The 27877-nt window shown below is 42.9% G+C and overlaps 1 protein-coding gene across 1 annotated transcript in view; it reads left to right on the forward strand.

The window, feature by feature from the left end:
* Positions 1–17626: 17626 nt before the first annotated feature.
* The window catches only part of LOC135197020 (electron transfer flavoprotein subunit beta-like), an 89232-nt gene continuing 78981 nt past the window's right edge, over positions 17627–27877 (forward strand). The window contains exons 1-2 of the mRNA XM_064223924.1: positions 17627–17767; positions 21375–21533. Coding sequence (XP_064079994.1) covers positions 17714–17767; positions 21375–21533 — 213 coding nt within the window. The 5' untranslated portion in view covers positions 17627–17713. The remainder of the gene's footprint in view (positions 17768–21374; positions 21534–27877) is intronic.

Genomic DNA, 27877 nt, shown 5'->3' on the forward strand with positions numbered 1-27877 from the left:
CACCAAAAAAGTCCAATAAAAGATGATCAATTGCCTTGAAAGAAAAGCGAATTCCAGTCAGGAGGTAGTAACAAACAAGTTGATACCACCGGCGACAGAGAAAATATGATAGAAAACGGGAATGGTTCCTAGTCCTGCCACCCAGGGCAGGCCGGTAGATCACCTGACCTACCTGTAGCGAGTGGCGCGAAATTTGAATTTCTGTCGGGGACGACGGAGTCTTAGCTAAGTATATATCTGACAGGTAAGTTGATTGTATGAAAATATTTTTTTGTCTTTGGAAATAATAATTTTCAATGTTATGTAAACATGAAGTACTAAGAGGACCTACTGACCTCTAACTCTCAAGCTGTCACTTCTTCTCCCATGTAACAACTTAGACCTTTAGTTTTTCAGTTTAGTCAAATTCAGCCCAAAATCAAATGGCATTGGGGACAAGTCTAGAGGAGAAACACACGCACCAAGCTCTGGAATTGGGTAGCAAGGTGGCCAGCTCCTTTCCCTCCCATCACTGACCGGCCCCCACCAAAAACCTGAACCCATTCACATCAAAATTCTAGTAGGAGTGAATGCAATTGATCTAAATCTAAGATGCTCAGAAGTAAATAAAATACAACACGCCAAGCATGCTCATTACAAGCGGGCAAAACCAGGACAACTGGATAACTGAGTTTATACCAAAGAGGTCTTATAGTTTAGTTAGAGAAGCCAGAGTTAAAGGCAAAATTCTAACTTTGAGCACACTGACCTTAATAACAGCATAAACATCCTATAAGATGACTTGTAAATTTTGATTTTTTCTTTTGATTGTAACTAATTGCATTCTTTGTTAATTCTAATATTGGAAACTTTCAAAAATAAAAAGTAAAAAACTGCTGGGACAATATAAATTCTTCCTCTTAAGATGTACTGTCGGCCAAAAAACTATTGGTAGAGTTTCATAATTTTTTGTTCACCTGCCTGACGCACGATTCATACCTTATCTATTGATTTTTCTTTTCAAAGATGGAAGAAATCATATGAAATGACGTTAAAAACAGTCACTGATATCTTTAGAACATTATGTTATGTTATTGTGTAAAACTATTTTCCATATAGCAAAATTGACGTGAACGAAACGAAAAGATAAAAAACGTTATATCACAACCATAGATATACATTACCAAATAAATAGGAGACACCTATCACTAGTAGTATCGCATAAACATAGTCCTTAAATTATCATTTCAATATTAAGTTGAAGGTAGTTGAACTATTCCATTTGTTAAATTTTACAGAAAACATTGGAATCTCACAAACTGCTATCAAATTTAAAAACAAAAAGAAAAAATACGATATATATCCTAACAGTGTGAATCAGGCCACCTCACTCTGTTGCGTTTGATGTTATGTGCACGAGAATCTAATGTCAATGTGTCATTTATCAGTCTAAGAAACATCCCTAGATGAGCGAGAGAATTATTGCACTGATATCAAGACAGCTTAATAACCCGGAGAGAATCATACATAGATGAATCAAATTGTTTAAAGAACAGCAAAATTTAGAACATGGGCCTAGAGGTGGAACACCTCAAAGCACCACAAGAGAAGACAATACAGTAGTGTAAACGTTGCTGAACAACATTCATTTGTGAATTTTGAATTCTAGTGCATCATCACGACATTGCTGAACTGGGAATCATATGACTAGCTCTACGCTTATGACTGGTGTCTGATGAATACTTTAGGTAGATGGAGAGGAAGAGATTTTTAAATCTACACTTGAAATCTTTCATAGGTGTCTAATGAATACTAAGTCTAATGAATAAGCAAACTTATCTTTGATGGATGAGAGATTCAGTTAGGCTTACTCTTTTTGTTTTGTTTTTTATCGGTGGCCAATGAATAACCACGGATAGGGAGGGAAACAGTTTCAATGATGCATGCATTTTTTTTTTCTTCAAAACCTAAGGAATACATTTTATTGGAGATACTTTATTAACATCGGCCTAATCCCTCCATCACTCGTATACACCACCTACGCTCTCTTCTACATCTCAGGCTGTGGCGGGATCACAATCTTAAGAGCAAGCAGCAAATCTCCCCAACATAAACTTACTAGGTAATCTGTCTGGCTACCAAACCCACCCTCAATCACACTTTCCTCTTTACATTACAAGATACAGCAGGACAATTGACCAATACCTATATACAGAACAAAAAAAAATACAAACAGGTACTCACCTCTGGCTTCTGATTAGGGCTAGGCTGTGCTGTCCACTGGATATAGGCTATAGGCTAGCCGACACACAACCACCGCCGACAACCAAACACAAACCAACCACCCGAGACTCAAAACCCCACAAAAACTCAATAACCCAACAAATCACTGCAGACGAACACCAACAGCCCGAAAGAACACGACAACCACACGACTTACAGAAGCACAACAACCCGCCAAAACCTACACTGCCCCAACCACCACTCACAGACACCGAAAATGCACCCCCAACCTCTTCAACTTCACCAAAACCAGACACACACACGTACAACAACCTTACAACACCAAAATCAATCAAATACCACAAAATCAACTAACAACCAACGGACAAATACTGCCAAACCAACTCTGCGAATTCACTAACTGCCTTGCTTCTTCCGATTCCGAAGTTCCGACTCTCGTAACAGAATTCAACTGACTTTCCACAGAGCGCCACAACAGACATGCTTCCGACCGCCATTTAACCACTCCCATTCATTCTTCCACCAACCCTTCTCTCTCTCTCTCTCTCTCTCTCTCTCTCTCTCTCTCTCTCTCTCATACACACACACACACCACCTTTGGAGATGTTGTCAAATATAAACTATCATTACTCCTCCATATTACCTCCCCCATTACATTTGACAACATTTCCTTACACTCACAACTGGACGCCCCCACAGGTCGAAGAGCCTTTCCGCCACGTCCTGGTGTAGGGACCATTCGGTTCCTATCACCTGATCCCGACGGCTGAGCTTGTCTGCTACTACATTCCTCATCCCTGGAATGTAGCGTGCTGACAGCTCTATTGAGTGAGCCACGGCCCACTCGTGCACCTGCCGTGTCAAATGGTACAACGGGAGAGACACAAGGCCCCCCTGTTTGTTGACGTAAGCCACTACCGTGGTGTTGTCGCACATCAACACCACTGAGTGTCCCATCAAGTGGTCCTGTAACTCTTAGAGAGCGAGAAACACTGCCTTGAGCTCTAGGACATTGATGTGAAGGTGCTTGTCATGATGATCCCACACTCTTGAAGTCAGCAACTCCTCCAGGTGTGCGCCCCATCACTCGTTTGATGCGTCTGAGAACAGCAGCATCTCCGGGGGGGAGTGCGTAGAGGCACTCCTCTTAAGAGGTTCCTGTCGTCGAGCCACCAGGCTAGGTCCTGCATTACCTCCAGCGTGAGGGACACAGGGAAGTATGGTGGGTCCGTCGCCTGTGACCAACACTCCTTTAGTCTCCACTGAAGAGACTACAGGTGAAGACGCCCGTGAGGGACTAACTTCTCGAGTGACGACAGGTGGCCGATCACGACTTGCCATTGCTGAGCTGCCTGTTCCTGCCGAGACAGGAACTGGTTGGCTGCCTCCCTGAATCTGCTGATCCGCGAGTCTACGGGGAAGACTCGCCCTGCTACCGTGTCGATCAGCATACCCAGGTACTTCATCCTCTGCTTGGGTTCGAGATCGGACTTCTCGAAGTTCACCACGTTCCCCAGATCGCGGCAAAACTCCAGTAGTCGATCCCTGTCCTGCAGCAGGACCAGCCAATCGTCGAGATACCTCAGAAGACGTATCCCGTGCGAATGGGCCCAAGCAGACACCAGAGTGAACACTCGCGTGAACACCTGTGGGGCAGTTGAGAGACCGAAGCAAAGTGCCCTGAATTGGTACACCGTCCCGTCGAGGATGAAGCGGAGGTACTTTCTGGAGTATTGATGGACGGTTATTTGAAAATATGCGTCCTTCAGATCCACTGAAAGCATGAAATCATTCTCCCTGATGGAGTCGAGCACGGAACGTGCCGTCTCCATCGTGAACCGAGTCTGGCGAACAAATCGGTTCAGGGGAGAGAGATCTATCACCGGACGCCAGCCTGCCGTAGACTTTTCCACCAGGAAAAGACGGCTGTAGAAGCCTGGTGACTGATCCGTGAAGATCTCTACAGCTCGTTTGCTCAGCGTGGACTCGATCTCCTGTCGTAGCGCCACGTCCTTCGATGAACCTGGAACATAAGTCTGCAGTTGGACCAGGTTGGAGGTGAGGGGTGGCCAAGATTCGAAGGGTAATAGATATCCATCCCGAAGGACATCTACTATCCAGGTCTCAGCACCGTAGCGCTGCCAAGTTGCCCAATGGCTCGCCAGGCAACCCCCCACTTCGGGCAGCAGGTGAGGGAGGAGGGCTGGTTACGACCCCCCTTGGCAGAAGTCGAAGAAGACAGAGTCTTTCCTCGGGGCTTCGACGAGGCTATCGTCTTAACAGCCAAGGAAGCGCCAGCCGAGCTCTTGGGCTTGGCCACAGTTCGAGGCTGCCCAGAAGCCTTCGAAACTGCCTGATGAACAAGACGGTCACTGTCATCAGTGCACCGTCTGTCCACCGCAGCGTCCACCATCTCTCCAGGGAAGAGAGAGGAGGAACTCCGTACTGGTCCATTGCGTAGGCCCAACGCCGCCTCACGCCCAGCCCCCCTGGATACTCGGGTAAGGACTGCGTCCCTATGGCGAAGTACCAGGTTAGCCCACAGGTTTGCTGTCTGGCGGGCGAGGAAGGAGATGGCTCTTCCTCCAGACTGACAGTCTCTCCTGAAAACCGAGTCTTATTCGGGGGAAATTCCCCCGCAGTTGGCTGCGACCTTAGACACTGTGAGGGACCACAGGTCTATCCAGGAGACGGCCTGGAAAGCTGCCATAGCGGTAGATTCCAGGCCCAGTGCCTCTTGCTGCGAGAACCAAAGGTTCTCAGACAGGAGCTGCTGCAGAGACACACCCGGAGTTAGCCTGGCTAACTCTGGGTTTACCTGTTTGGGCGGCATTGGATCCTCTGAAGGCACGTAAAAACGCCGCTGTCGCAGTAGAGGAGGTGGAAGCAGCTTGTTAGATCTGCCTGACCTGAGAGAGCCTTCCTGTCTGGAGACGAGAGACTCTACCTAGTTCAGAACAGAATCGGCAAACTCAGATCGTGGCAACCCCACCGTCGGTTTGGGTTCCCTCTTCGGGCCCCAAAACGACTCGAGCCGGGACATGGGCTCGGATGGTGGGAGCGGCGACCCTTCCCCGAGGTCGTTGTGCTGACGAATCAGCGCAATAACCTCGGCAAAGTTCCTCTGGATCTCGGGAGTCACTGCATCTTGTGAAGTAGGACCGTCAAGTCCCTCGAACAAGAGCACATCCCGAGACCCTCCCCCTTCAGGAGGGGGAACGGTGACAGACCCCTCTCGGTCTCCTCCTGTCACTTGCGCGTACGTCCTGGTCGATCCAAGGACTGTGCCTGGCACGTAAGGCATCATGACGGGATCGTGCGGGGTGCGCCCCTCACGATCACTCCACAATGCCTCGCTCTTCCCGGTGTAACCCGAGGAAGTTGAAGGCACGGGAGAGGCAGACCTGACGCTCCCCCCTTGCTCACTGGCAGAACCAGTGGGTTTGGAAGGCTGCAGGAGATCACCAACCCGCGGTGGTGATCGAGCTGCAGGCCTAGTCGAGATGTCTCCCTGGGGAGAACGGCTGGACCGAGAACAGCGGCCCCGATCTCAAGTGTCAGAGGAGCTACTGCTGGTTGCCGTACCCGTACGTTCCCTGTGGGAGCGACGGTCACGCGACCTGCAGAGACCACTTTCACGGCGAGACCGGTGCTTGTCCTCACGGCGCGTCGAACCGCTGCCGGCGATCGGGGGGACCTCTTCCCAGCCTCGGCACGTGGCCGGTCAGAGACCGTCACGTCAACCCGGGTAGCCAGCTGGTCGCCGCAAGAGCGAGAGCTGGCCTGGTGAGAGTCGCCTGAGCGGCTGTCACCAGTCTTCCGCTCCGTACCGTGAACCTGGCGCCGAGCGAGCTCTGGCGTCTGGTTCTTGGGTGTACGGTCACCGGTAGGCAACCGTACACCCGGTACCTCTCGTGAACAAGAGGCCGAGACAGAACCTGATGCAGCGGCAGAGCCCCTGACACCAGGCGAGGAAGTACCGGTGTTAGCCGGTACCCCTCTGGTCCCCATAGTCACGGGCCCCGCTCCCGAAGGAGCAGGAGGACCAGCTGAAGAACCCCCCGTCCCACCGGAGTGAGACGGGCCCTGAGAAGCTCCCGAAGGAGACTTCTTAGGAGGGGAGGAGGCAACCTTCTTCTTCCTCGGCTGTGAAGCCTTGGAAATCGAAGGGGGAGAGGCGGCAGACAACGACGACGACGACACCTTCCTCCTCTTCTTCGTCAGCTTCCTCAGGACAGACGTTAAGTCTGCCATCCAGGGCGGAGCCGGGGCTGCTGTTGCCGAAGCAACAGGGCCCGGACGCACCTGTCCAGACAGACCAACGTCTGGTACAACAACGCCACAAGCAGGAACGACATCGGCAAGTGCGGACATCTCAGGAACGGCAGGAACGGTCGGCATAGTCTGGGCAGGTACGGCAGTCGGCACAGGCATCACAGGAGGTTGAGCCACAGCCAGCGACATCCTTGGTACTGGCGGCAGGTCCAGGGGCGAGCTCTTGGGGCAGCGAAAGTCTGGGCGAGGCAGCACGGCAAACCCGGGCGGCGGCGGCACGCCCCCCTTCGGTACGGTGATCGGACCCTGCACTGAGGCTGTTGGAGACACTGACACCGCATGTGGGGAGTACACCAGGTGAGGGGGAGCGGCGTACCCGGGAGTTGACAGGGTGGTAGTCGTAGTGGTCACCGTTGCATGGGTGACCGCAGCAGACCCAGCCAAATGGTAAAGCAGCCCCTGGACACTAGGCACGCCCTGCAAGCCCAATGATGCCCACACCTGACAAAGGTCATCCCTCGCGGCAGAAGCACCTGTGGAAGCAACAGTCGGGTGATTAGGGGGGTTTCTACCCGCGCGAGGGGGGATGAGCCCCACCCCGAACGGACAGAAGACCCCGAGTACAATTGAACGTCGGGGTACCGAGCGCCCTCCTCCACACTCGACAGATCGGGTGAGGAGGACCTGGATACCCCCCCGAAGGGAAAGGTGCCATACGTGGGAGCTGAGCAGGGGGCAGGAAAGACGACGAAGTATCCGTCACCAAAGGAGTCGCGGGAGAGCTTTCCGACGACTCCTTTGCAGGCCTTCGCTTCTTCCTGCCCTCATACAAGCCCCACTGCACCTCCGACCAATTCTCACAAACAACACTAGGCTCGGTGCGAGAGCATTCGCGCCCCCAACACCGAGCACATAACACAAGAGGATCTATCTCTGGGAAACTGCGGAATTTCCCGCATTTACGCCCTTCAGTCTCGGGGCACAGTTGCCGGATAATCGGAGGGCGCGGAGAATCCATGATCCTTTCACTTCATAATTAAAGTAATATGAAAACAGAAAATGATTGTACTTACAATTCAGTTTCACTAGACAAACAGAAAGAGAAAACACAACCATATGAAAGCACAAACGACGATACACACGTCCACACGCCAGCAGGCCGAAAGCAAAAGTGGTTCTTCGCCTCCCAGTCGCGCGGTGCGCGCACTGTCGGACAAGCAGTTAACTACCGAACCCCTTGTTCGAAAGCTTACGACCTATCCAGCGGCCGCTAGTAACCTTCCTATTGTAAAAGGACTGAAAGGTTTGTATCCCGTGTCGGAACAAAAAAAATTTTCAAAAGTTAAGAGAGCTAAAGGAGATAGTGGAAATATCTGAGGGGAACTTGGAAACATCACAAAACTTTCCTAAATTAAACTGCAAAGTGCAAATATTAGTTTGCCTGATATCAATAAACTGGCTTTTACATTCCTGGAGAGAAAAATATATACAGCTCCAACATTAGCATAATATTGGTTCCATTAAATTCCACATTAATAAAAACTGAATGCATCATAGTGGTCTAACTGTATTGCTAAATTTTTTTTACATTTGATAGATGAAAAACACTGCAATACTTTAATCCCTAACCAGAATGTTATCCAACATTGGTATCCTTTATTTCTTGGAACACTGATTGGTAAGTATTAGCTTCTAACAGTGCATGTGTACATGACTTCTTGTATGTGTACATGACTTCTTGTATGATCTAATTTTGTTTTTCTGTTATACAACAGCAAACTTTTTATCCAATAAAAACTTAACAACTACTTCTGGTAAAGCAACTGGATATATTCTGACTCCTCCTAATTTTACCAAGTATGACAATGGCTACCTTGTGTGTAAGAAGTGCTAAGGAAGGTCATAGTGCATTTCTGCTATACGTATTCCAAAAGTAGTAATACAAAGGCTTTATCCATCTGGAGATAATGATAAATGCCTCTCCTACAGAAAACAACCTCTGACTGAGTATTACTTGCCATCCTTGGTGCTATGCACAATACTAAGATGGAGACAAAGTGGCCTTTTGCTAAATATTGTGATTTATGGTGCTCTAGGTCAGGCTAAGATAGAAAACTGTCATGTCCCACCAAGCATACTACATTAAGTTGGGGACAGTACAACTGGGATACATATATCCCTGTAAGCTAATGCAGCCTAGGTTAAGCTAGATTAGCACACACAAGGTTAGGATGCATACTGTGTTTTGACCGGTACCATAGCAGGAATAATCCTCACATTTTTCATAGGTAATTCTATGGAAGAGAAATAAATGGAAATATTGTTTATTAATTAAACTTTTTTTATCAAATAATACATATAGAAAGGTGTAAATGATACAGTACAGGTGATATAACTTGAGAAAATTACCAAAATAATGTGAGAAATTTATCATCCTGTTTGTTTGTTTTATATGGTGTTTTAACCTTTCATGGAACCAGTGGTTACTCAGCAATGGGACCAGTGGCTTTATGTGACTTCCGAACCACGTTGAGAGTGAACTTCTATCACCAGAAATACACATCTCTATGGAATGCCCGAGAATCGAACTCGTGGCCACTGAGGTGGCATGCCAGCACCATACCGACCACGTCACTGAGGCGCTTCATCCTCTGTTTATGTTTTTACATTAATCCCCAAGAAGCTGGTACTAAACATGGGATCCCATGGAGGTTTTCTTTGTGAGATCAGAAAAAAAGACGATACATTTCTCAAATTATTTCAGCAAATTTCTCAAGTGATCTCACCTGTACTGCATCATATACATACACCCTTTTCTATTTTGTTCAGTCAAAAAATTCTATAAACAGGATAAACAATATCTCTGTGAAGAGCTCTTCCTTAAAATGAACTCTTTCACATTGCATATCGTGTAGTTTATGCATTTCTGACTGTTCTATTGATGCCCTTTCCTTTTTATTTTATTTTCTTTTGTCAGGCCCTAAACACTCCAGTTTCCTACTGGGATATCCACATAACTGTTAAATACTATAGGAAACAGGAAATACAGTGGAACCTCGACATATGAAAGTCCCAAGTTACGAAAAATTCAAGTTACGAAAGCAAATACGAAGATTTTTTTGCCTCTGCATACGAAAATAATTCAGGTTATGAAAGGGTTACTGTAAAGTCCCGAGATTCGCCTGGACCACCGAGAACAATTTTAAAACTGGCGCGCCACCAACTGAGTAGACTCGCCACCATCCTCCCACTCTCCCATTGGTTCCTGATGCTAGTCACCGCCATAAGACCCTGCTCTCCTATTGGTCAGCATCATGCCTCTATGTAAAGGCGTTCCTTGACCATCGTTCACATAATTGTATTTCGTTTGTTAACGTAAATTCGTGTTAGTGATTTCGCTTTCGTTGTACTGTAAGTTACTTCATCGTGTTGTGTGTGAACTTAATTACTTACGTCATTAGCCATGGGTCCCAAGAATGTTGCTGGAGATAATCAAGAAGTGTTAATGTTTTTTGCCATTTGTTAATGTGTTTCGTAAAGTTTAGTGTTAATGTTTTCTGCCATTTTTTAATGTGTTTCATAAAGTTAAGTGTTCATGTTTTCTGCCATTTGTCCTCCTCCTCTGTCGCCACTTTCGGAGATCACCTCACTCGAAAGGTAAGGTTCCACATTTTACTACATACATATGTATGTTCAGTATTTCTTGTACCATGTACACTAATACACTTTATTTACAGGTATTACTAGGTAGTATATTAGTAGTAGATATATAGTTTAAGTTAGGTATTGAATGGTCCAAATTGTTGTATTTCATTGTTTATTGGTCAATTTACCTTTGTTATAAAATTTACTGTTTTTTTTTTTTTTTTTTTGTAGGGCTTGGAACGAATTAGGCAATTTACATGTAAAATGTGGTTCAAGATACGAAAAAATCAGGTTACAAAGGCCGCTTCGGAACGGATTAATTTCGTATTCTGAGGTACTACCTACTTAAATAGAAAAGAATATAGAATTTGGGCCATAGGCTAAGCGCTGGGACCCATCAGATCATTCAGCGCTGAAACGGAAACTGACAGTAAAAATGTTTGAAAGGTGTATTGGAAGGAAAACATCGCAGTTGCACTTTAAAAATTGTATGGATGGAATGGAAAGTACGATAGGTAGGTAGAACAAAGTGAATACCTAGGTATACTATATGAAGTACAGTTAAAGGAATGAAAAGAGTTGCAGCTAGGGACCAAAGGGACGCTACAACGAACCTTAAGTAATCCCTACGGTACCCTGCATGAGGTGCACTGACAGCAATACTACCCTCCTACAGGTGCTAAAGAAATAAAAAGTGGTTTGCAACAACAATAAGGCCATTACTACAGTGAGGAAGGTCAAGAATACATACAACATGATCTAAGCAGTTAGAAAAACATATGATTTAGTTATATGATGACAAATATAAAGTATCTTAAGAGTTTCTCCCTACAGTACAAACTCATAGGCTTAAACCATTTGATTATCAAAGCATAGGTAGCTAAAGTTTAGGACTACCTAGCTAGTAGTAAAAGAAGAAAAAAAGTACTTTTTGCATCGCTATGGTCAGGTTCTAACAGCATGAAACCGACTACCTACTTCTGATATAAATGTGCACACTACAAAACACGAGGCCTAGGTATCCATCCCTTTAGGCTCCCTTAAAAGCACCAGAAAAAAAGAAAAAAAAGTAAGCCTCCACCGTTAAACTTACTCTAGAGATCCTGTCCCCGATCATGCAGACAATAACAACTTATGCTTAAGATTTTTACTACCACTAAAATTCACACAGTAAATGCTCCGCCGGATTTATGCAGCCGGTGCTTTAAGGTATTTCCGCTGACTGACAGAAGACGTTGAGTGGTTATACTCTGTACTCTATGGTCACTAACCCGCTGACGATAATCAGCTGATCGACTTCAGTCAGCGGTCGCGGTCAACCTCGAAATGTATTAATCTCCGGCTGTTGGCCGCACAGGGGCGTTTTCAATGCTTGTACTATTTAATAATGACAAAAACTTATATGAAATGTATATACTTTGTTCACTTTGTCAGGTTTTATGGTCATTAACCCTGCCATTGATGATAATCAGAAATCAGCTGATCGACTTCAGTTAGTAGTCGCGGTCAACCGCAAAATGTATTAATCTTCGGCTGTTGGCTACGCAGAGGCGTCTTCAATGCTTGCATTTCATAATAACAAAACTTACATAAAATGTACTATATGCCTACTTTCTTCAGTTTGTTTGGTTTTATGTATAGCCCTCCACAGGGATGATTCGCTCTCTGGCGAGCCCTTGTGCGTTTTCAAAATAAGGTGCTTCATTATGTTTTATAATTGTATTATAGTGTTTTCTCGTCAGTAACATAATTCCTGCAGAATAGGAGGAGTCTTTAGTTCCTTTTAAATATACCAAACCCAGTCTTTAGGATTTCAATGCTTGCACTTTCCTAAATACTGAACCCCAAGGGTTTTCTTCTGGGGTCGTTTTCTAGGACTAATATTTCTTGGGCATTACTACCTTTATGACATCTACAGTCTTTTGGGGTCTTTCCCATGTAGATAGTTGCCGAAAGGGTTTTTTCTGGGGTCGTTATGTAGCACTATTTCTTGTGGCCATTAATTATCTTTATGACATTTACAGTCTTTCGTTTATGTTTTTTCCGGTCATCTCCAGTGGGCCTTGGGGGTTTACTATCTAGGAAAAAGTGTATATGACATACCAAACGATTCCCGGTCTTCAGGATCTGATTCATGGAACAAACGCTGTTATAGGAATACGACAAATTTATGCAAGTTAATTCCCATCCATCTTATGTTTCATGCACTTCGACCTGTGTATGAAACTGGCATGCCCAAGTCTTGTGGAGACTGAGTTGTGGTCATTATACCCTGTGAAGGGGCCAAAAATGTAGCTTGGACCTATCTATTGTAGATAAATTCCAACGTAATAATTCAGTTATACGTGTGTTCAAAGTTCTTTTTACAGAGTTTTATGTAGGTTACTTAGCGGGAGTGAATCAAATCGGTAATATTGATTGAAGAGAAACGCCACTTACGCTAACCAATGATAGTGGAATTATTTGCGAAAAAAATTAACCTTACAGACATCAACAGCATAGTTAGAAAATTAATCTAACCTTAATACTATATTCGTATGTTTAAAAACGATCTTGTCAACAAAAAGCTAATGATCGGCTTCTCAAGATGGTAATATACAGCTAAATTTATTATAATTAAAATTTTCAGCAGTTCTTATTGTCAAAGTTAATAAAAAAAAATATTTTATCTTTAAACATATGTAGACCATCTTTATCACACGTAGTCATATCTCCGTTGATTTTAAAAGTAAATGATAGATGAGCCGGTAGAATTGGTCTTGGTAGAATTCCATCTTATCACTCGGTGTTTAAGTTATTAACGCGCCACCTTTTTATTATTATCATTATTTACTAACTGACCAACCCGGTGTTGCCGGGAGAAAACTCTGAAAAAAACTCAAAGAAGCTTCCCTGCACCACCTTGTGCTGATTGACCCTTTTATTCAGAAATTACTGTACTGACCTGACTGGGGTAACTCTGCATGGCAACCGATATATTCTCTCTCTCTCTCTCTCTCTCTCTCTCTCTCTCCTACCTTCTCTGGTTCTTATCCTCTTTCTTCTCCCTAACACCGGCCCTTCTACCCTCCCTCCCTCACTTGTTCTCCCTCTCACTCTCTGTCACACCCTGCCCAAATTGACCCCCTTTGGTGCCATTTATGTCTTACCCCCACAGTACTCGATAGTAAGTAATATTTAGTGCATATACCGAAAATCGAAAGACATATAATTTACTACGTATACTGAAAATTAGGTATGATAAATTCGTAAAGTTATTAAGTCTACGGGCGGAATTAGCCCCGTTTTGAGGAGGGCGTCCTGCCCCCTCCGGCACCTTTGGTGCCTTTTGTTGCTTGAAACCCCATTATAAACCGTTTTAGGGGGCCCCAATATAACTCTGTCAAGTTTCATGCCCATCGGGTTAGCCATTTGGCCGTAGTTGAATAACGGACGGACGGACAGACTTAACGCCCATTATAGTAAGATATTATTATTATTATTATTATTATTATTATTATTATTATTATTATTATTATTATTATTATTTTATTATATTCGATTTCATTCATACCTAGTCTCTGTATGGGTCGTATTGTTTATAGAGAATTTACTATCCTTCGTCTCTACGAAAAAAAAGCCTAATATCGCTTCTTGTAAGTGTATTACGTTAGATCTTATTAGTTAGGAAATGCAATAATCATCTTTAGTCCATTAGTATATCATCTGCAGGTAAAGACACCGGCACTAGAATCAGTCACAAGAACTTAGGCCAGAATATATATATATATATATATATATATATATATATATATATATATGTATGATATACTATATATATATATATATATATATATATATATATATATATATATATGACTGGTAAAAGTGTTCTGTTACAACAGAATTCCATCTAATAGAAGGAGCCCATAAAAACACTAAAATATAGAGAGAAAAGTACCATATTTCAGAGACTGCTGTCTCCCTCTTCAGTATATGAAAGAGAAAAGTTTACAGAAAATGGATCTCTTGGTATAAATACCACCTTTTCTGTAAACTTTTCTCGTTCATATACCTGAAGAGGGAGACAGCAGTCTCTGAAATATAGTACGTTTCTCTCTATACTTTGGTGTTTCTATGGGCTCCTTTTATATTATATATATATAATTATATATCTATATATATATATATAAGCGAATACCACGGGAAATGATAGTCAGGAATCCAAGCGCTTTCGTCTTTATTCAGACATCGTCAAGGAGCTACTAAAGTACAATCGGAGAGGAAGGCCTCAGGTACAAACAAGATCAGGAATACCAGATGGTTAATTATCAAAAGGGTAAAAATTAAAAGGGATAATCCAGGATTATCGGATATCACACGGTCACAAACTTAAAACAGATTCTGACCCTAACCGAAATTACAAAGTATCTTTACAGTCCAAAACATGTAAAAAACTGAATATATTAATTTTGTTGTTCTTATATTTATCTACAACTTTTTTCATTATGAAAGCATCAAGTTTAAATAAACCAAGACTTAAATTAGAACATTTCTATTATTGACTTGATAAAAACAAGATTCAATGATATTCCTTTTAACTGTCATTACATGGGACTAAGGCTCTTGCTTGACTCCAGTTAATAGGATGGTCTAAATCTCTCATATGATACAAATAATGCATTCGATATTTGCCAGTTTCTCACAGAATATTGATGTTGCTTAAGACGCTGTGAAAGAGATTTGCCAGTCTGTCCGTAATAGATTTTATCACACTTTTGCAAGGAATTTCATATATGCAGCTGGAAGATCTTTAGGAAAATTTTTGATTACTAAACTCTTGACATTAATATTACTGAAAACAACATTTATGTTAAAAAGCTTTAAAATTCATAATGAAAAAAGTTGTAGATAAATATAAGCAACAACAAATTAATATATTCAGTTTTTACATGTTTTGGACTGTAAAGATACTTTGTAATTTCGGTTAGGGTCAGAATCTGTTTAAGTTTGTGCCGTGTGATATCCGATAATCCTGGATTATCCCTTTTAATTTTTACCCTTTTGATAATTAACCATCTGGTATTCCTGATCTTGTTTGTACCTGAGGCCTTCCTCTCCGATTTGTACTTTAGTAGCTCCTTGACGATGTCTGAATAAAAGACGAAAGCGCTTGGATTCCTGACTATCATTTCCCGTGGTATTCGCTTATTTATGAAGTCACGTGCATCTACTGTGATTTTTTAAGCATAATGGAAACCACACGCAACTTCTACGCCTTTTCTTTGAATTTTCCGAGCCTTGTTCTATTCAGTGACATCCTTCTGTAATGCTCTTATCATCGCTCACAAACTGAAACTCCGACTCAACTTTCTACGGAAGTGCATGAACGAGCAAGTGATGCCCAAGTCGATTTTACAGTGAGAATTCTTCGCCTAGCAGAGTGACCTTTCGACGAGTTTCAACGCATCATAACTTCAGAAACACATCGACATCACAAAAGTGGAAGTAGATGATGCGTTCCGTACACTTAGAAGCAGACGGTATAGCTTTAATCAGACGGTTCCTGTCGATTGGAAGAACCGGATGCTGGATTATTGCTATGGAAAATTGAGAAAGTGCTGCAACCGTCTTGAAAGGAAGCTCCAAGTCAAGCTGAAAAATCTTATGCTGAAAGCGACTGGACTAAGCATGCCAACGTGGACTTCATGATTAATTTATCTGACAAACCAGTGGATAGTGCTACGACAGCGGCTTTGGGATATGGGTTAAGCTTTGGTGTATTTAATGGTCAACCTGGACTGTGTCGACATCTCAAAAATCCCTTTTGTTATTTAGAAAAATTGAATCAAAACCTATGCCCTGATGATATCAATATTTGTAAAGGTATTGTGTATGGTGCTATGAGTAAACCTTCTCCCCCTAATGTGACCCGTGAGATTTCTCCAGGCTTTTAAGAAAATTAAAGAAGACGAAACAGTGAAGGTTACAAAAGCAGATAAATCTAATGCAGTGGTAATTATGAATAAAAGTGACTATATAACGTACAAAATAATGACATTGCTAAATGACACTGATACTTATACGAAACTGAGGTCTGACCCTACACAGACAGTTAACTCCCATTTTAATAAACAAATTAAATCCATTTTGAAGGGCTTGGACCATTTAATTAAACAGTTTACACCGCAATGCGCCTCCCTACCTTACATGTATGGTTTAGTTAAGACACATAAAATCAATAACCCTATCAGACCAATCATTAGTTCAGTGGGCTCAGTTTCGTATAATTTATCTAAATGGCTTGTAAAAATTCTTACTCCTTTGGTAGGAAATATTTCTAACACGAATGTTAAAAAACAATGTTGATTTTATAAACAAAATTGAATAGTTTAAATTTGAATTATGATTTTTAATATGGTTAGTTTTGATGTTGTCTCTTTATTTACAAAAGTGCCTGTAGATGACTTACTTGAATATTTGGAAGAGGAATTAGAGCGTCATGACATTCCCTTAAGTGTAGAAAATCTCATTAGTCTCATAAGGTTATGTATCGAAAGATAGTAAATTTTGTTTTCAATGGGAATTTTTGTACAAAAGTTTGGCATGGCCATGGGTAATCCCTTATCTCCTGTCCTTAGCAATATTTACATGGAATTTTTTGAGACAAAACTCTTACCAAGAATTTTGCCCCAAAAAGTTATTTGGTTTAGATACTGAAATTAAAACTATTTATGATATTGCATTGAAACTTAAATACCCAAGGACTTCATACATACATACATACATACATACATACATACATACATAAACATACATCATACATACAACATAAATACATACTACTACATACATACTACTACTACATACACATCCTTTACAAGAGCAAATTAGCATTAGCTGGCTCATAAGACATTTTTCTCTATACCATTCAGCAATATTATCAAACAGTTCCACCATAAACACTCAAACCTCTTCTCGTGGGATATGCACTCTATTAATTTATATTTCTCTTTATTGTATATTCACAACTTTCAAATCGAAATTTCTTTATTCCATGGCTGATGGCTGGTTTAGATAAAGAAGACCTTACGTCTACACAGGCCCTTGTCAAAAGATGCCAATAAGTGTGGTAAGGAACTGAATGTTCGTACACTCTACTGTGATATACTTTCCAGAGAGAGAGAGAGAGAGAGAGAGAGAGAGAGAGAGAGAGAGAGAGAGAGAGAGAGAGAGAGAGAGAGAGAGAGAGAGAGAGAGAGAGAGAGATTGCTTTAGTGTAATTAATCTCATGGAATATTGAAAGAGTAAGAATATTATTTTGGCATTATTCATTTGATCGCAGTACTCAGAATGGGGAGAGAGAGAGAGAGAGAGAGAGAGAGAGAGAGAGAGAGAGAGAGAGAGAGAGAGAGAGAGAGAGAGAGAGAGGGGAGGAGGGAGGGGAAGAAGAGAGCGGAATGAGGAAGAAGACCACCGGTTTTCATAACTCTTTCATACCGTCCATACCGTAGAAGAAATCCCATCGGCAATTGGCAACTTCTCCGGATATCTTCGCCGTCAGCTGTTGATCAATTGTCTGTGGTCAAAAATGTCTTTGCGAGTCTTAGTCGGCGTGAAAAGAGTAATTGATTATGCAGTTAAAGTAAGTTAATTGGACAGTCTTTCAAATTATATTTGTACTACTAACTGTAAATTGTTCAGTTAGCCTATGTTAGAGCTCCGGCACTGTAGAGTTACGTAGGGCAACCCTTTTAGGTAGCATACCTATTAGGCCTACGGTGTCGTTATGCTAATCAGGAAAATATAATTTTAGGGATTTGTTTAGAATATTCCAGCTTTGTAGTTTAGGATTAGGTTAGGTTAATCTAAGTAATAGTGACTTGGCTGGTTAGACGTATGCTGAACGCTTTTCCTTACATTGGTTTACTGAAGTACCCCATAACCTTGGCTAAGCAAAGCTTTGAGTCTTTTCAAGTTAGGTATTTTCATAAGCTAATTCAAAACACTTCATAAGTTAGGTTGGTAGAACTAAGCAAGAGCTCCGTATCAGTTACCTAGTAGTATACTAGCCTTTAGCCTACCTAGCTAGCTACTAATAGGAATTTTGATTTTTCCTACCCAGCCCTTCCTACTACCTAGAAGCTCGCCTAGTAGTAGGTACCTACTACCTATTTTATTTTGGACAATAGTAATAGTAAAAATTAAAATAAAAAATAATCAAACTCAAAGTAAAAAATGAAAATAAAACTAATACAAATAAAAAAATACAAAATGCTTACCTATTAAGAACTGAAGGTTAGCTAGGTATCTTTTGTCGGTCAACTGTAAGGTAGATCTAGGGTACTTATCCGCGGCGGCCTAGACTATGGCAGTTGCGATTTTTCTATGCAGTTTTACTTCCTGAACAAGAATTTTAAGTAATATTTATTTGAACGACTGTAATTAACCCCCCCGGGGCCAGTACTAAACACAGCGAAATACATTGGACACCCCAATCCCTAGTGGATGCCGTATCCGCGGTTACGTTCCTTGCAGTCCGTGCGGACTGCTTCTGTAGAAATACCAACTGTAATTTTACCTCAGAGGTTGTATGCTGGCCTTCCTGGGATGTTATCGCACATGGGACTTACGCAGTGTTGTAGGGAGGTTTTGGTAAAAAGAGGAGTTTCCTTCACCTTTTGGGCCCGGAGCTCCCCCGGAAAAGTAAAACAGCCTGCTATGTTAGGTTAGGTTAGAGTATGTTAGGGTAGTGTGGTTCCTTTTATAATAGGTTTCCTTAGCCAATCCCACTTCCTTCTACCTTTTGGCTGCTTTGGTTTATTTCCATAACACTACTGTATACAATATATTGGAGATATGCAGTATGTGTCTGTGTTATGCTTAGTACAAAAATCACCTAGTGTAAATTCACCATTACTGATATCTTATTTTCTTAAGTTTTGTTATTTTTTAACATTCATTCCCTTTGGGGCTGGTACAAAGCATGTCACTCATGGGATTGCTTGTGGTATAAAATAAAACTGTCAACATTTTGAATAGAAATGGCTCAGGCACTGTTTTGGTAAGACTGAAGATTACTACTGTAGTCTGGTTCCCACCAGCTAGCACCTGTGATGTTTACTTCATTTTACTTATAATTTCGTTTATGTTTATGCATTTTGTTTGTGTTTATGATATTTATTATTTACTAAATTTGAAGGGTGCAGTAGTAGTCTTCAGTTTTACAATTGTTTCTTTTTCGTGTGATTTCATGTTTAGGATAGCGTTCTTAAGCTGTGTTCTTACTTACCATTGTTTCTTTTCGCTGTGATTTCATGGTTAAAATAGTGTTTTTAAGCATGTGTTGTTGCTAGAGGTATTTTTTGGTAAATTTTTACACATATCTAGGCCAGGTCATATGAACTCCTTGTTGACAGAACCTCCACAGGTATAAATTTTGAAACTGATAGTAAAGACTAACTTAGTAACAGTAAATTTGTGATAAATATTAATAAATTCTTTGTATTAAACATAAGGAGATGTAAGACCAAACAAAAAACTCCATTATTTAGAGCTGGTATTAGAGTAAAATAATACCATATTTTTGACATCTTTGTAACGTTTTGGTGCAAAGGCAATAAAGTCACCAAAAGGTTTGTATAGGCTATTGTCACTTGCTGAATCATTTGTCACCACAATAAAGCCCTCTTCTTGGCTGTTGCTGTGATATTCTGATTTTTCATAGACATTAACTGTTTATTGCATGTTTAATGCAATTCTAATTGTTAATTTTTGTGCTAACCACCTGTTTTTGAGTTTCATCAGCCTCCCATACAAAACAGTTGTCTGGGGTATCTATGGGACACTGCATTTGTTTTGTTGGGAACCAAAAACAGGTGAATTGCACAAACAGAAATGCTGTGAAATGAATAAACCACAAGATGCCCAGCTGGAAAAGACAGTCTGTAATCATTATCAATCTTAAAGCACAGTATTTTGACAAAACATACAAAGGACAGTAACAGGAGTGTACGTAATCTAACCTGATGAGGATACACCCCAACCTAACCTAACCTAATCTAATATTAGAAGGTGTAAGCCTTACTTTTCCCAAACCTAACATAGGGTGTTGGTACTTACGATACTGTGGCTATAGATCATAAAATAAAAAAAAGGAATTACAAATACCTATTCATCTCAACCTAACTGCAACTTGAGAGTGGCAAGGTGGTACCCATGGTCACTTCCTTAGCAGTGCATGTACTATTATATTTCAGTGCATGTAATTGACTGTTTAAGTTTTTTTTTTTTAGGCAATTTTCAGTGGAAGGGATTACTTCCAGATGGATAAAGTTGTTTTACATGTTCTGTAATAATATAAAATGTCAGTTATGATAGCCATCAGCATGTCTTACTCACAAGGTAGCCATTATGAAAATGAAGAAAATGTTGTGAAAAATTACTGAAATCTGAAAACATATAGGTATATTACACATGAGCCATCCACTGATGAGTCTTTTATTGTATTTTTTCTATGTTATTTAAGCATAAGAATTTATTAACTGGCTCAAAACGATAATTAGTACATAAGAGAAAACAAAAACGTTTGCATAAGTACTTATCTCCTCCCAACCACGTTCACAAACTTACAGAATACTTTCAAAACAACAGTACATAGTAGGATTTATCAGATGATATAAGCTCTCATATTTTTATCAGTAACTACACGACTCATATTTCCTATGGAAAAGACAAAAAATTATCATATGACCATTTCTTATCTTAAAATCAGTGATGGCAAGCAGTGTCATGGTAGAGAATTACACTTTCTTCCTTAACAGAGAGCTGTACAGTACAGTACTGTATATTATGCATTTTGTTAGGTAATACATACCTAATGTTACTAATTTTGCATCTAGTAAGCAGTTGAAATAGTATGCTTGTAGTGCAATTGCCAGCTTTATGTAGATCTTGCTTTAGTGCTCGGTAGTGTACAGGCCTGTTTATTTAAGCGTATATATATGCCATAGGTCTTTGCCCCCAGATTGTTATGCAGTACAACTCCAGCATCAATGTTACATTGGGTGATGTACTTGATATTGCTGTCATTTGGAGAAGACATAAGACAGTCTTTATCGTTCACCATATTGCCACCATAAATGGGCCAGTGTATGATGGGAAGGTGATGAATTTCCACATAGTAGTATTGGGTGGAAGAACTTGACCGACTGCCATGGATTAATGTGCTGTATGTCTCTTGTTTGTTATAGATCAGAGTACGCCCAGACAAGCTGGGAGTGGTAACAGATGGTGTAAAGCACTCTATGAATCCTTTTGATGAGATTGCTGTGGAAGAAGCTGTGAGACTCAAGGAGAAGAAGATTGCTAAGGAAGTTATTGCTGTATCATGTGGACCAACACAAGCACAGGTAGGTTGTTGATTTTAGAACTTTTAAAATGCATGTTTGTCGAAAGGTTCTAAATATGTAGTTAATTTATAGAATTAAGATTTTCCTTTAAGGGTACCCAGGAGCATGAAATTGTAAGTGAATTTCCATGTAGACTGAGACTGAATTTGTTTGTTTTATCTTGATAGGTTATCTAGAGAAAGGTAATTACGAGTACAAATATAATTTCTGATAAGGTTGTGTGAGTGGTTTGATAATGAAACCCAGTATAAACTAGTTTTTACTGGTGTCATCTCTCTTTATGATCGTAATTGTACTTGATATGTACTGTATGGTTTTTGCGTAAGTAGGAAGTGCATATAAATATTATGAAGGGTCACACTTAACTCTTTATTAATTTCTTGAATATTTGGTTGGTGATCAGCTTTTTCAGTCTTACAATTTTGACAAAGGATATGCTTTAAAAGTATTAACTATTATTATTATTATGAAAAATGAAAGTAACTAATACATATGTTAATTCTCTAACTGCTAAATCAAGGTAAAACTTTTGTAATAACATGAGCTTCAAAAATCTATTCAGATCCCTCTGTATACATACAGTGTTACTCTACTCACCTCTGCTGTCTGGCACACTTCTGCTTAGTTGTTAAGGCCCTTCCTTTCCAACACCATGGTTAATAAGTTGAATAGTACTCACAACCTCCTTCGTTCCCAGAATTCCAAAATATACATTGTATCCTTTTTCATGTGCCACTTCTCTTCCATTGTCTTTGTGATTACCACCATTGTATATGTATATATTTCTTGCATTTTCCATAACATAGAGAGGATGGTTCCAGAGGGAAACAATACAGGAGACATTGCCACTTTCATACAGTATCTGCTGAATTACAGATGAACTTTTGCAGAAAAGAGTGTCTTGAACCCCCAGCATGTAATATTCACCACTTTTATGTGTAAAATCAGTCATTGAATCTCACATTTTGCCATGAGAAAAGCTGCAGTATTATATGACCATTTTAAATAAGACCTAACTTGCATGTAACCAATCACTTCTCTTCATATTCTAATACAGCTCATTTTGTTCATGAAACTTACATGTCAGATATATATATAGCTGTATTTTTCCGAGTCCGACAGAATTTTAAGCACTTACGACACACGCAGTGGGAGTCAGGTGGTTAGTACCCATTCCTGCCGCTGGGAGGCGGGTATCAGGAACCATTCCCATTTTCTATTCATAATTTTTCTGTCGCCGGTGTTCTAAACATCCGTTTGCAGCACCTCCGTCTAGATTTTGGAAACATTGGCTACTTGAGTATCCCTTTTGGTTTTTTTTTGGGTATCTGAATTGGATCGGTGGCTAGGCACACGTTGATAGTGGATTGATTTGATTTTGGTATTGACTTTTCTTTGAATAAGATGTCAGGGTCTAGTTCAGCTAGCGCTAGATTTTGCTCTAAGTCTGAATGTAGAGGTAGGCTACTGAAAGCTTCAGTAGACCCACATACTGCATGTAAGGCTTGCAGGGAGCATGAATGTGCGTTTGAAAGCCGTTGTAAGGAGTGTGAAAGCTTAACAGATTGAATGGAAGGCGTATGAAACCTATCTTAAGAAACTTGAGCGGGTTAGGTTAAGGAGGTCTTCCTCCAGGAGTGTTTCGGGTAGGCAAGATTTTCATGATTCTCCTGCTAACCCTCCTTCTGTAGTTAATGCTCCTAACCCTGTAGTGTTGCCTTCGGGCCCTAAAGCAGTGTCTGTAGAAGGTAATACTTTAATCTTTGGATTCCTTGAGTCCGATGCGTGACTTGGAATCGAAAGTGATGGCTCTTGAGAGCAAAAGTGAAGTGCTAAAGTGCAGTGAAAGTGCCCTTTGTGTAGTGGAGGGTGCGTCAGATCGGACTCATTCCGCCTCTAGGCCGAGACCTCTGCTTGACTCCCAGGTTACGGGGAGAGAGCATGTCGAAAGCCGAAGGAGGGTTACGAGGAACCCCCATTGATCTGACGTGCCTTCGGCAGCTTCTGATGAACCTACCCAGACTGCCAAGGAGCGTGCACGTGCACGTGCACGTCTTCTCAAGGAGTGCTTTTCGTCTTCAGAGGCTTCCTCTCTGCGCAAGGGGTGGAGCTCTCATGCTGCATCACGTCCGCTGAAAAGACGGCTCGTGTTCGGGACGCTTCACGGTCCAAGTTGTTCTCCGGAACTTTGCTCTTCTCCAGATAGTGCGTTCGCTGCTTTTCCTCCGCAGAAGTGCGTTCGCTGCTTTTCCTCCGCAAGAGCGTAAGGATTCTTTGGATGTGGAGTCTTTACTAGATGACTCTTTCGAGCGCCGCAGTCGCTCTAAGGTGCGTGAAGTGGCGGTTCCTGGGAGTAGGAAGAAGGCGTCCCCTCGCCACTCTCCTGCTCACAGGATCAGCCCCTCCCCAGAAAAGGAGGCTTCACTTACAAGTAAGATTCTTCAGTCGCTGCAGCAGCAACTTCAAGATGAGATTATGTCTAAAGAGAGACTTCCACGTCGCCGTAGGAAGGATGACAGTCTTCCTGTGAAGAGGTCGAGGCGTTCTCCCTCTCCTTCTCCTCGCTCGTCTCTCTCTCCGTTTTGAGTCTCTCCCTCTAGAGTTCGTTCTGCTCCCCAGCGGCTCTCTAGAGGAGGCGAGAAACCTGTTTTCTCGCTCTCGGGAAGCGGTTTTACCCGCTCGTACGAAACCTGATGATAGGAAGCGCGTTTCAGTGGACGCCGAGCACGTTTCAGTGCAAGTCAAGCGCGCTTCAGTAGACGCCGAGCGAGCTTCGGTGCAAGTTAAGCGCGCACCAGTGGACGCCAGGCGTACACCTGTGGCTGTCGAGCGCGCTCCAGCCAGCGCCAGAAGAGTGGCATCGGACACCAAGCGCGCACCTGTGGACGCCAGTTTTCCAACACCGCAAGCGCAGGTGGAAGCGGGAACTCTACCTGTTCGCCGCTCTTTCTCTTTTGAGAAGGCTCGTGATTCTTCTTTACTTCCTCCGACTTCTCCAGTGTCTGAAGAGGAAGTTAGTGACGCTTTCGTCGAAGTGGACGACGAACAGCAGTTGGCTCCCGTCTCGACGGACTACAAAGTTTTGACCCGTCTTCTCCAGTCAGTGTTTGCGGACACGTTTCAGCCTGAAGCTCCGCGAACTCCTCCCTCTCAGTTTTCGTCATCCAAAGCTTCTAAGATCTCGGGCTTTGTGAAAATGAAGAAGTCGCTGTCCACGAAGCAAGCTTTTCGCAAAGTCCACGATTAGATGGAAAGGAGGAAGGCTTCAGGCAAGACTTCTTTTGCTCTGTCGCCTTCAAGACTTTGCGGGAAAGCTGGTATGTGGTATGAGACGGGAGAGAACGTCGGAGTTAAACTTCCAGCCTCGGCTCAAGGCGATTTTGGAAGTATTGTGGATGCCTCCAGAAGATTTTTTCTGTCATCTTCGAAAGTCTCTAGGACGCATAGCGAGCTAGACTTTCACCTTAAAGGCCTCTTCAGGACTCTAGAGGTCTTTAACTTTCTTGACTGGTGTCTCGGAGTTTTGGATGCCATGGTTTCGGAAGTCCTGATTCCATTATTCTGGGGGAGCTGTCCAGTGTATTGTCTTGCATGGACAAGGCCCGTCAGAGATGGTTCTGAGGAGTTGACTGCTCATTTCAGCATGGGACTGCTTGAAGAAGCAGAAGCCCACTCTGTTTTGTAATTTTGCCAACACCAGAGGACCTTCTAGCGCCAGTCATCAAAGGGGAGGACCAGCAGGTACATCGTCTTCTGGGGTCTCTACTGTAAAGAAATCGAAGCCCTTTCGATCTGGATCTTCCTCGAAGCCAGCCCCTCGAGGAAGAGGCACTTCCAGAGGCAAGACCCCCGCTCCTTCGAAGAGAGGGAAGTGATATGGAAGTCCTTCAGCACCCCGGTACGGAGCCAGACTTATTACCATTTTCCCGAGAGCTTGGGAAGGGAGAGGTGCAGACGCTTGGTTTCTGGACATCGTGAAGAAGGGGTACAAGATTCCGTTCCTGGAGTTGCCCCTGCTGTCTTCGACACCAAAAGATTTGTCTCCATCATATTGGGGAGAAAAACAGAAAGTGCTTCACGATCTACTAGATCAAATGATCGAGAAGCAGGTCTTCGACATGGGTTCTCCAGGTTTTTACAACCGTCTGTTCCTAGTGCCGAAGCAGTCAGGGGGGTGGCGCCCCGCCCCGTTCTGGATGTCAGCAGTCTAAACCGCTTCGTTACCAAGCAGAAGTTCAAGATGGAGACACCTCAATCTGTGCTAGCAGCCTTAAGACCGGGGGATTGGATGGTCTCACTAGACCTTCAGGACGCGTATTTTCACGTCCCCATCCATCCCCAATCAAGGAAATACCTGCGGTTTGTCCTGAAAGGGAAGGTATTCCAGTTCAGGGCACTCTGCTTCGGTCTAAGCACAGCGCCGATGGTGTTCACTGTTCTTATGAAGAACGTTGCGAGGTGGCTCCATTTTGCGATGATAAGGATCTCTCTACTACCTAGACGATTGGCATATTCGAGCCTCATCGCAAGACCGGTGTCTGGAGGACCTTCACACGACTTTGTCGTTAGGCGAAGAATCCCTGGGACTTCTAGTGAACCTCGAAAAGTTGCATCTGACTCCTTCTCAATCCTTAGTCTATCTGGGGATTCAGATGGACTCAGTGGCTTTTCGGGCTTTTCCGTCCCAGGGGCGACAACTTCAATGCCTAAGCAAAGTGGCAGCCTTTCTAGGGAAAGAAACATGCTCGGTGAGGGAATGGATGAGTCTGCTGGGGACCATTTCCTCACTGGAGAAGTTTGTTTCTCTGGGAAGGTTGCACCTTCGACCACTTCAGTTCTTCCTGTCCAACAATTGGACGCGCAAACAAGATCTGGAAGCGATCTTGTTGTTGACGGAAGAGGTGAAAGAACATCTAAGATGGTCGTCGGATCCGCAGAAGCTTATGGAAGGGCTTTCGCTTAAGCTTCGGAACCCCGACCTGTGTTGTTCTCCGACATGTCTTCCACGGGTTGGGGAGCAACACTAGGAGAGAGAGAAATGTCAGGCACCTGGAGAGGGGAACAGGTGTCCTGGCACATAAATCTCAAAGAACTTTCAGCAATTTACCTTGCGCTAAGGTTCTTTCAAGAGGAAGTCTCCAACAAAGTGGTTCAGATCAACTCAGACAACACCACAGCCCTGGCATACCTCAGGAAACAGGGGGGAACTCACTCTCCTTCTCTGTTCGCCATCGCGAAGGATGTCCTGCTATGGGCGAAGATTCGTGTCAGGTGTAGAGAACGTTCGAGCGGACCTTCTCAGTCGGCAAGGACAGCTTCTGCCGACAGAATGGACCCTTCATCAGGAGGTATGCCAGTTGTTGTGGAAGCTGTGGGGACATCCTCATGTGGACGTTTTCGCAACTCCTGGACGAAGAGACTTCCGTTGTATTGCTCCCCAGTTCTGGACCCGGGAGCAGTGTCAGTAGACGCCCTACTTTGGAACTGGTCGGGACTGGACATTTACGCCTTTCCCCCATTCAAGATCCTCGGGGAAGTAATGAGGAAGTTCGCGGCATCAGAGGGAGCTAGGATGACCTCATCGCCCCCATTCTGGCCAGCGGCCGACTGGTTCACAGAGGTAATGTCCTTCCTGGTAGACTTTCCGAGGACTCTGACCCCCTAAGGAAAGGAAAGATCTAACTCAGACAGCCCCACTTCGAGAGGTAACCACAAAAACCTCCCCGCTCTGAGTCTGACTGCGTTCAGACTATCAAGAAGTTGGCCAAGAGAGCGAGGGGGGGTTTTTCAAGACCTGTGGCTAAGGCGATTGCTACCGCAAGGAGGCCCTCCTCAATCGCAGTATACCAATCGAAGTGGGCTGTCTTCAGAAGTTGGTGCAGGAAGAAGGGCATTTCCTCCACCTCAACCTCTGTGAGCCAGATAGCAGATTTCCTTCTTCACCTCAGGAAAGAAGCGAAAATTAGCTGTTCCCACGATTAAAGGCTACAGAAGCATGCTTTCTGTAGTCTTCAGACATAGAGACTCGACTTCGCAAATGACAGAGACCTTAATGATCTCATTAGATCCTTTGAGACTACGAAGACTCTCCAACCTAAAGTACCATCGTGGAACTTGGACGTGGTACTTAAGTTCTTGATGTCGAGTCAGTTTGAACCGCTCCATTCAGCTTCGCTTAGGAATATGACAAAGAAGACCATTTTCCTAACTGCTCTGGCGACGGCGAAGAGGGTTAGCGAAATCCAGGTTATAAGCAAGCACATTGGGTTCACAGATCATAGTGCGGTTTGTTCCCTAAGTCCTACGTTCAAAGGGTTGTCAGAGGCTCTTCTGAGAACTTGTGG

Source organism: Macrobrachium nipponense, chromosome 18 (genome assembly GCF_015104395.2).
Source record: "Macrobrachium nipponense isolate FS-2020 chromosome 18, ASM1510439v2, whole genome shotgun sequence".
Taxonomy (NCBI): Eukaryota; Metazoa; Arthropoda; class Malacostraca; order Decapoda; family Palaemonidae; genus Macrobrachium; species Macrobrachium nipponense.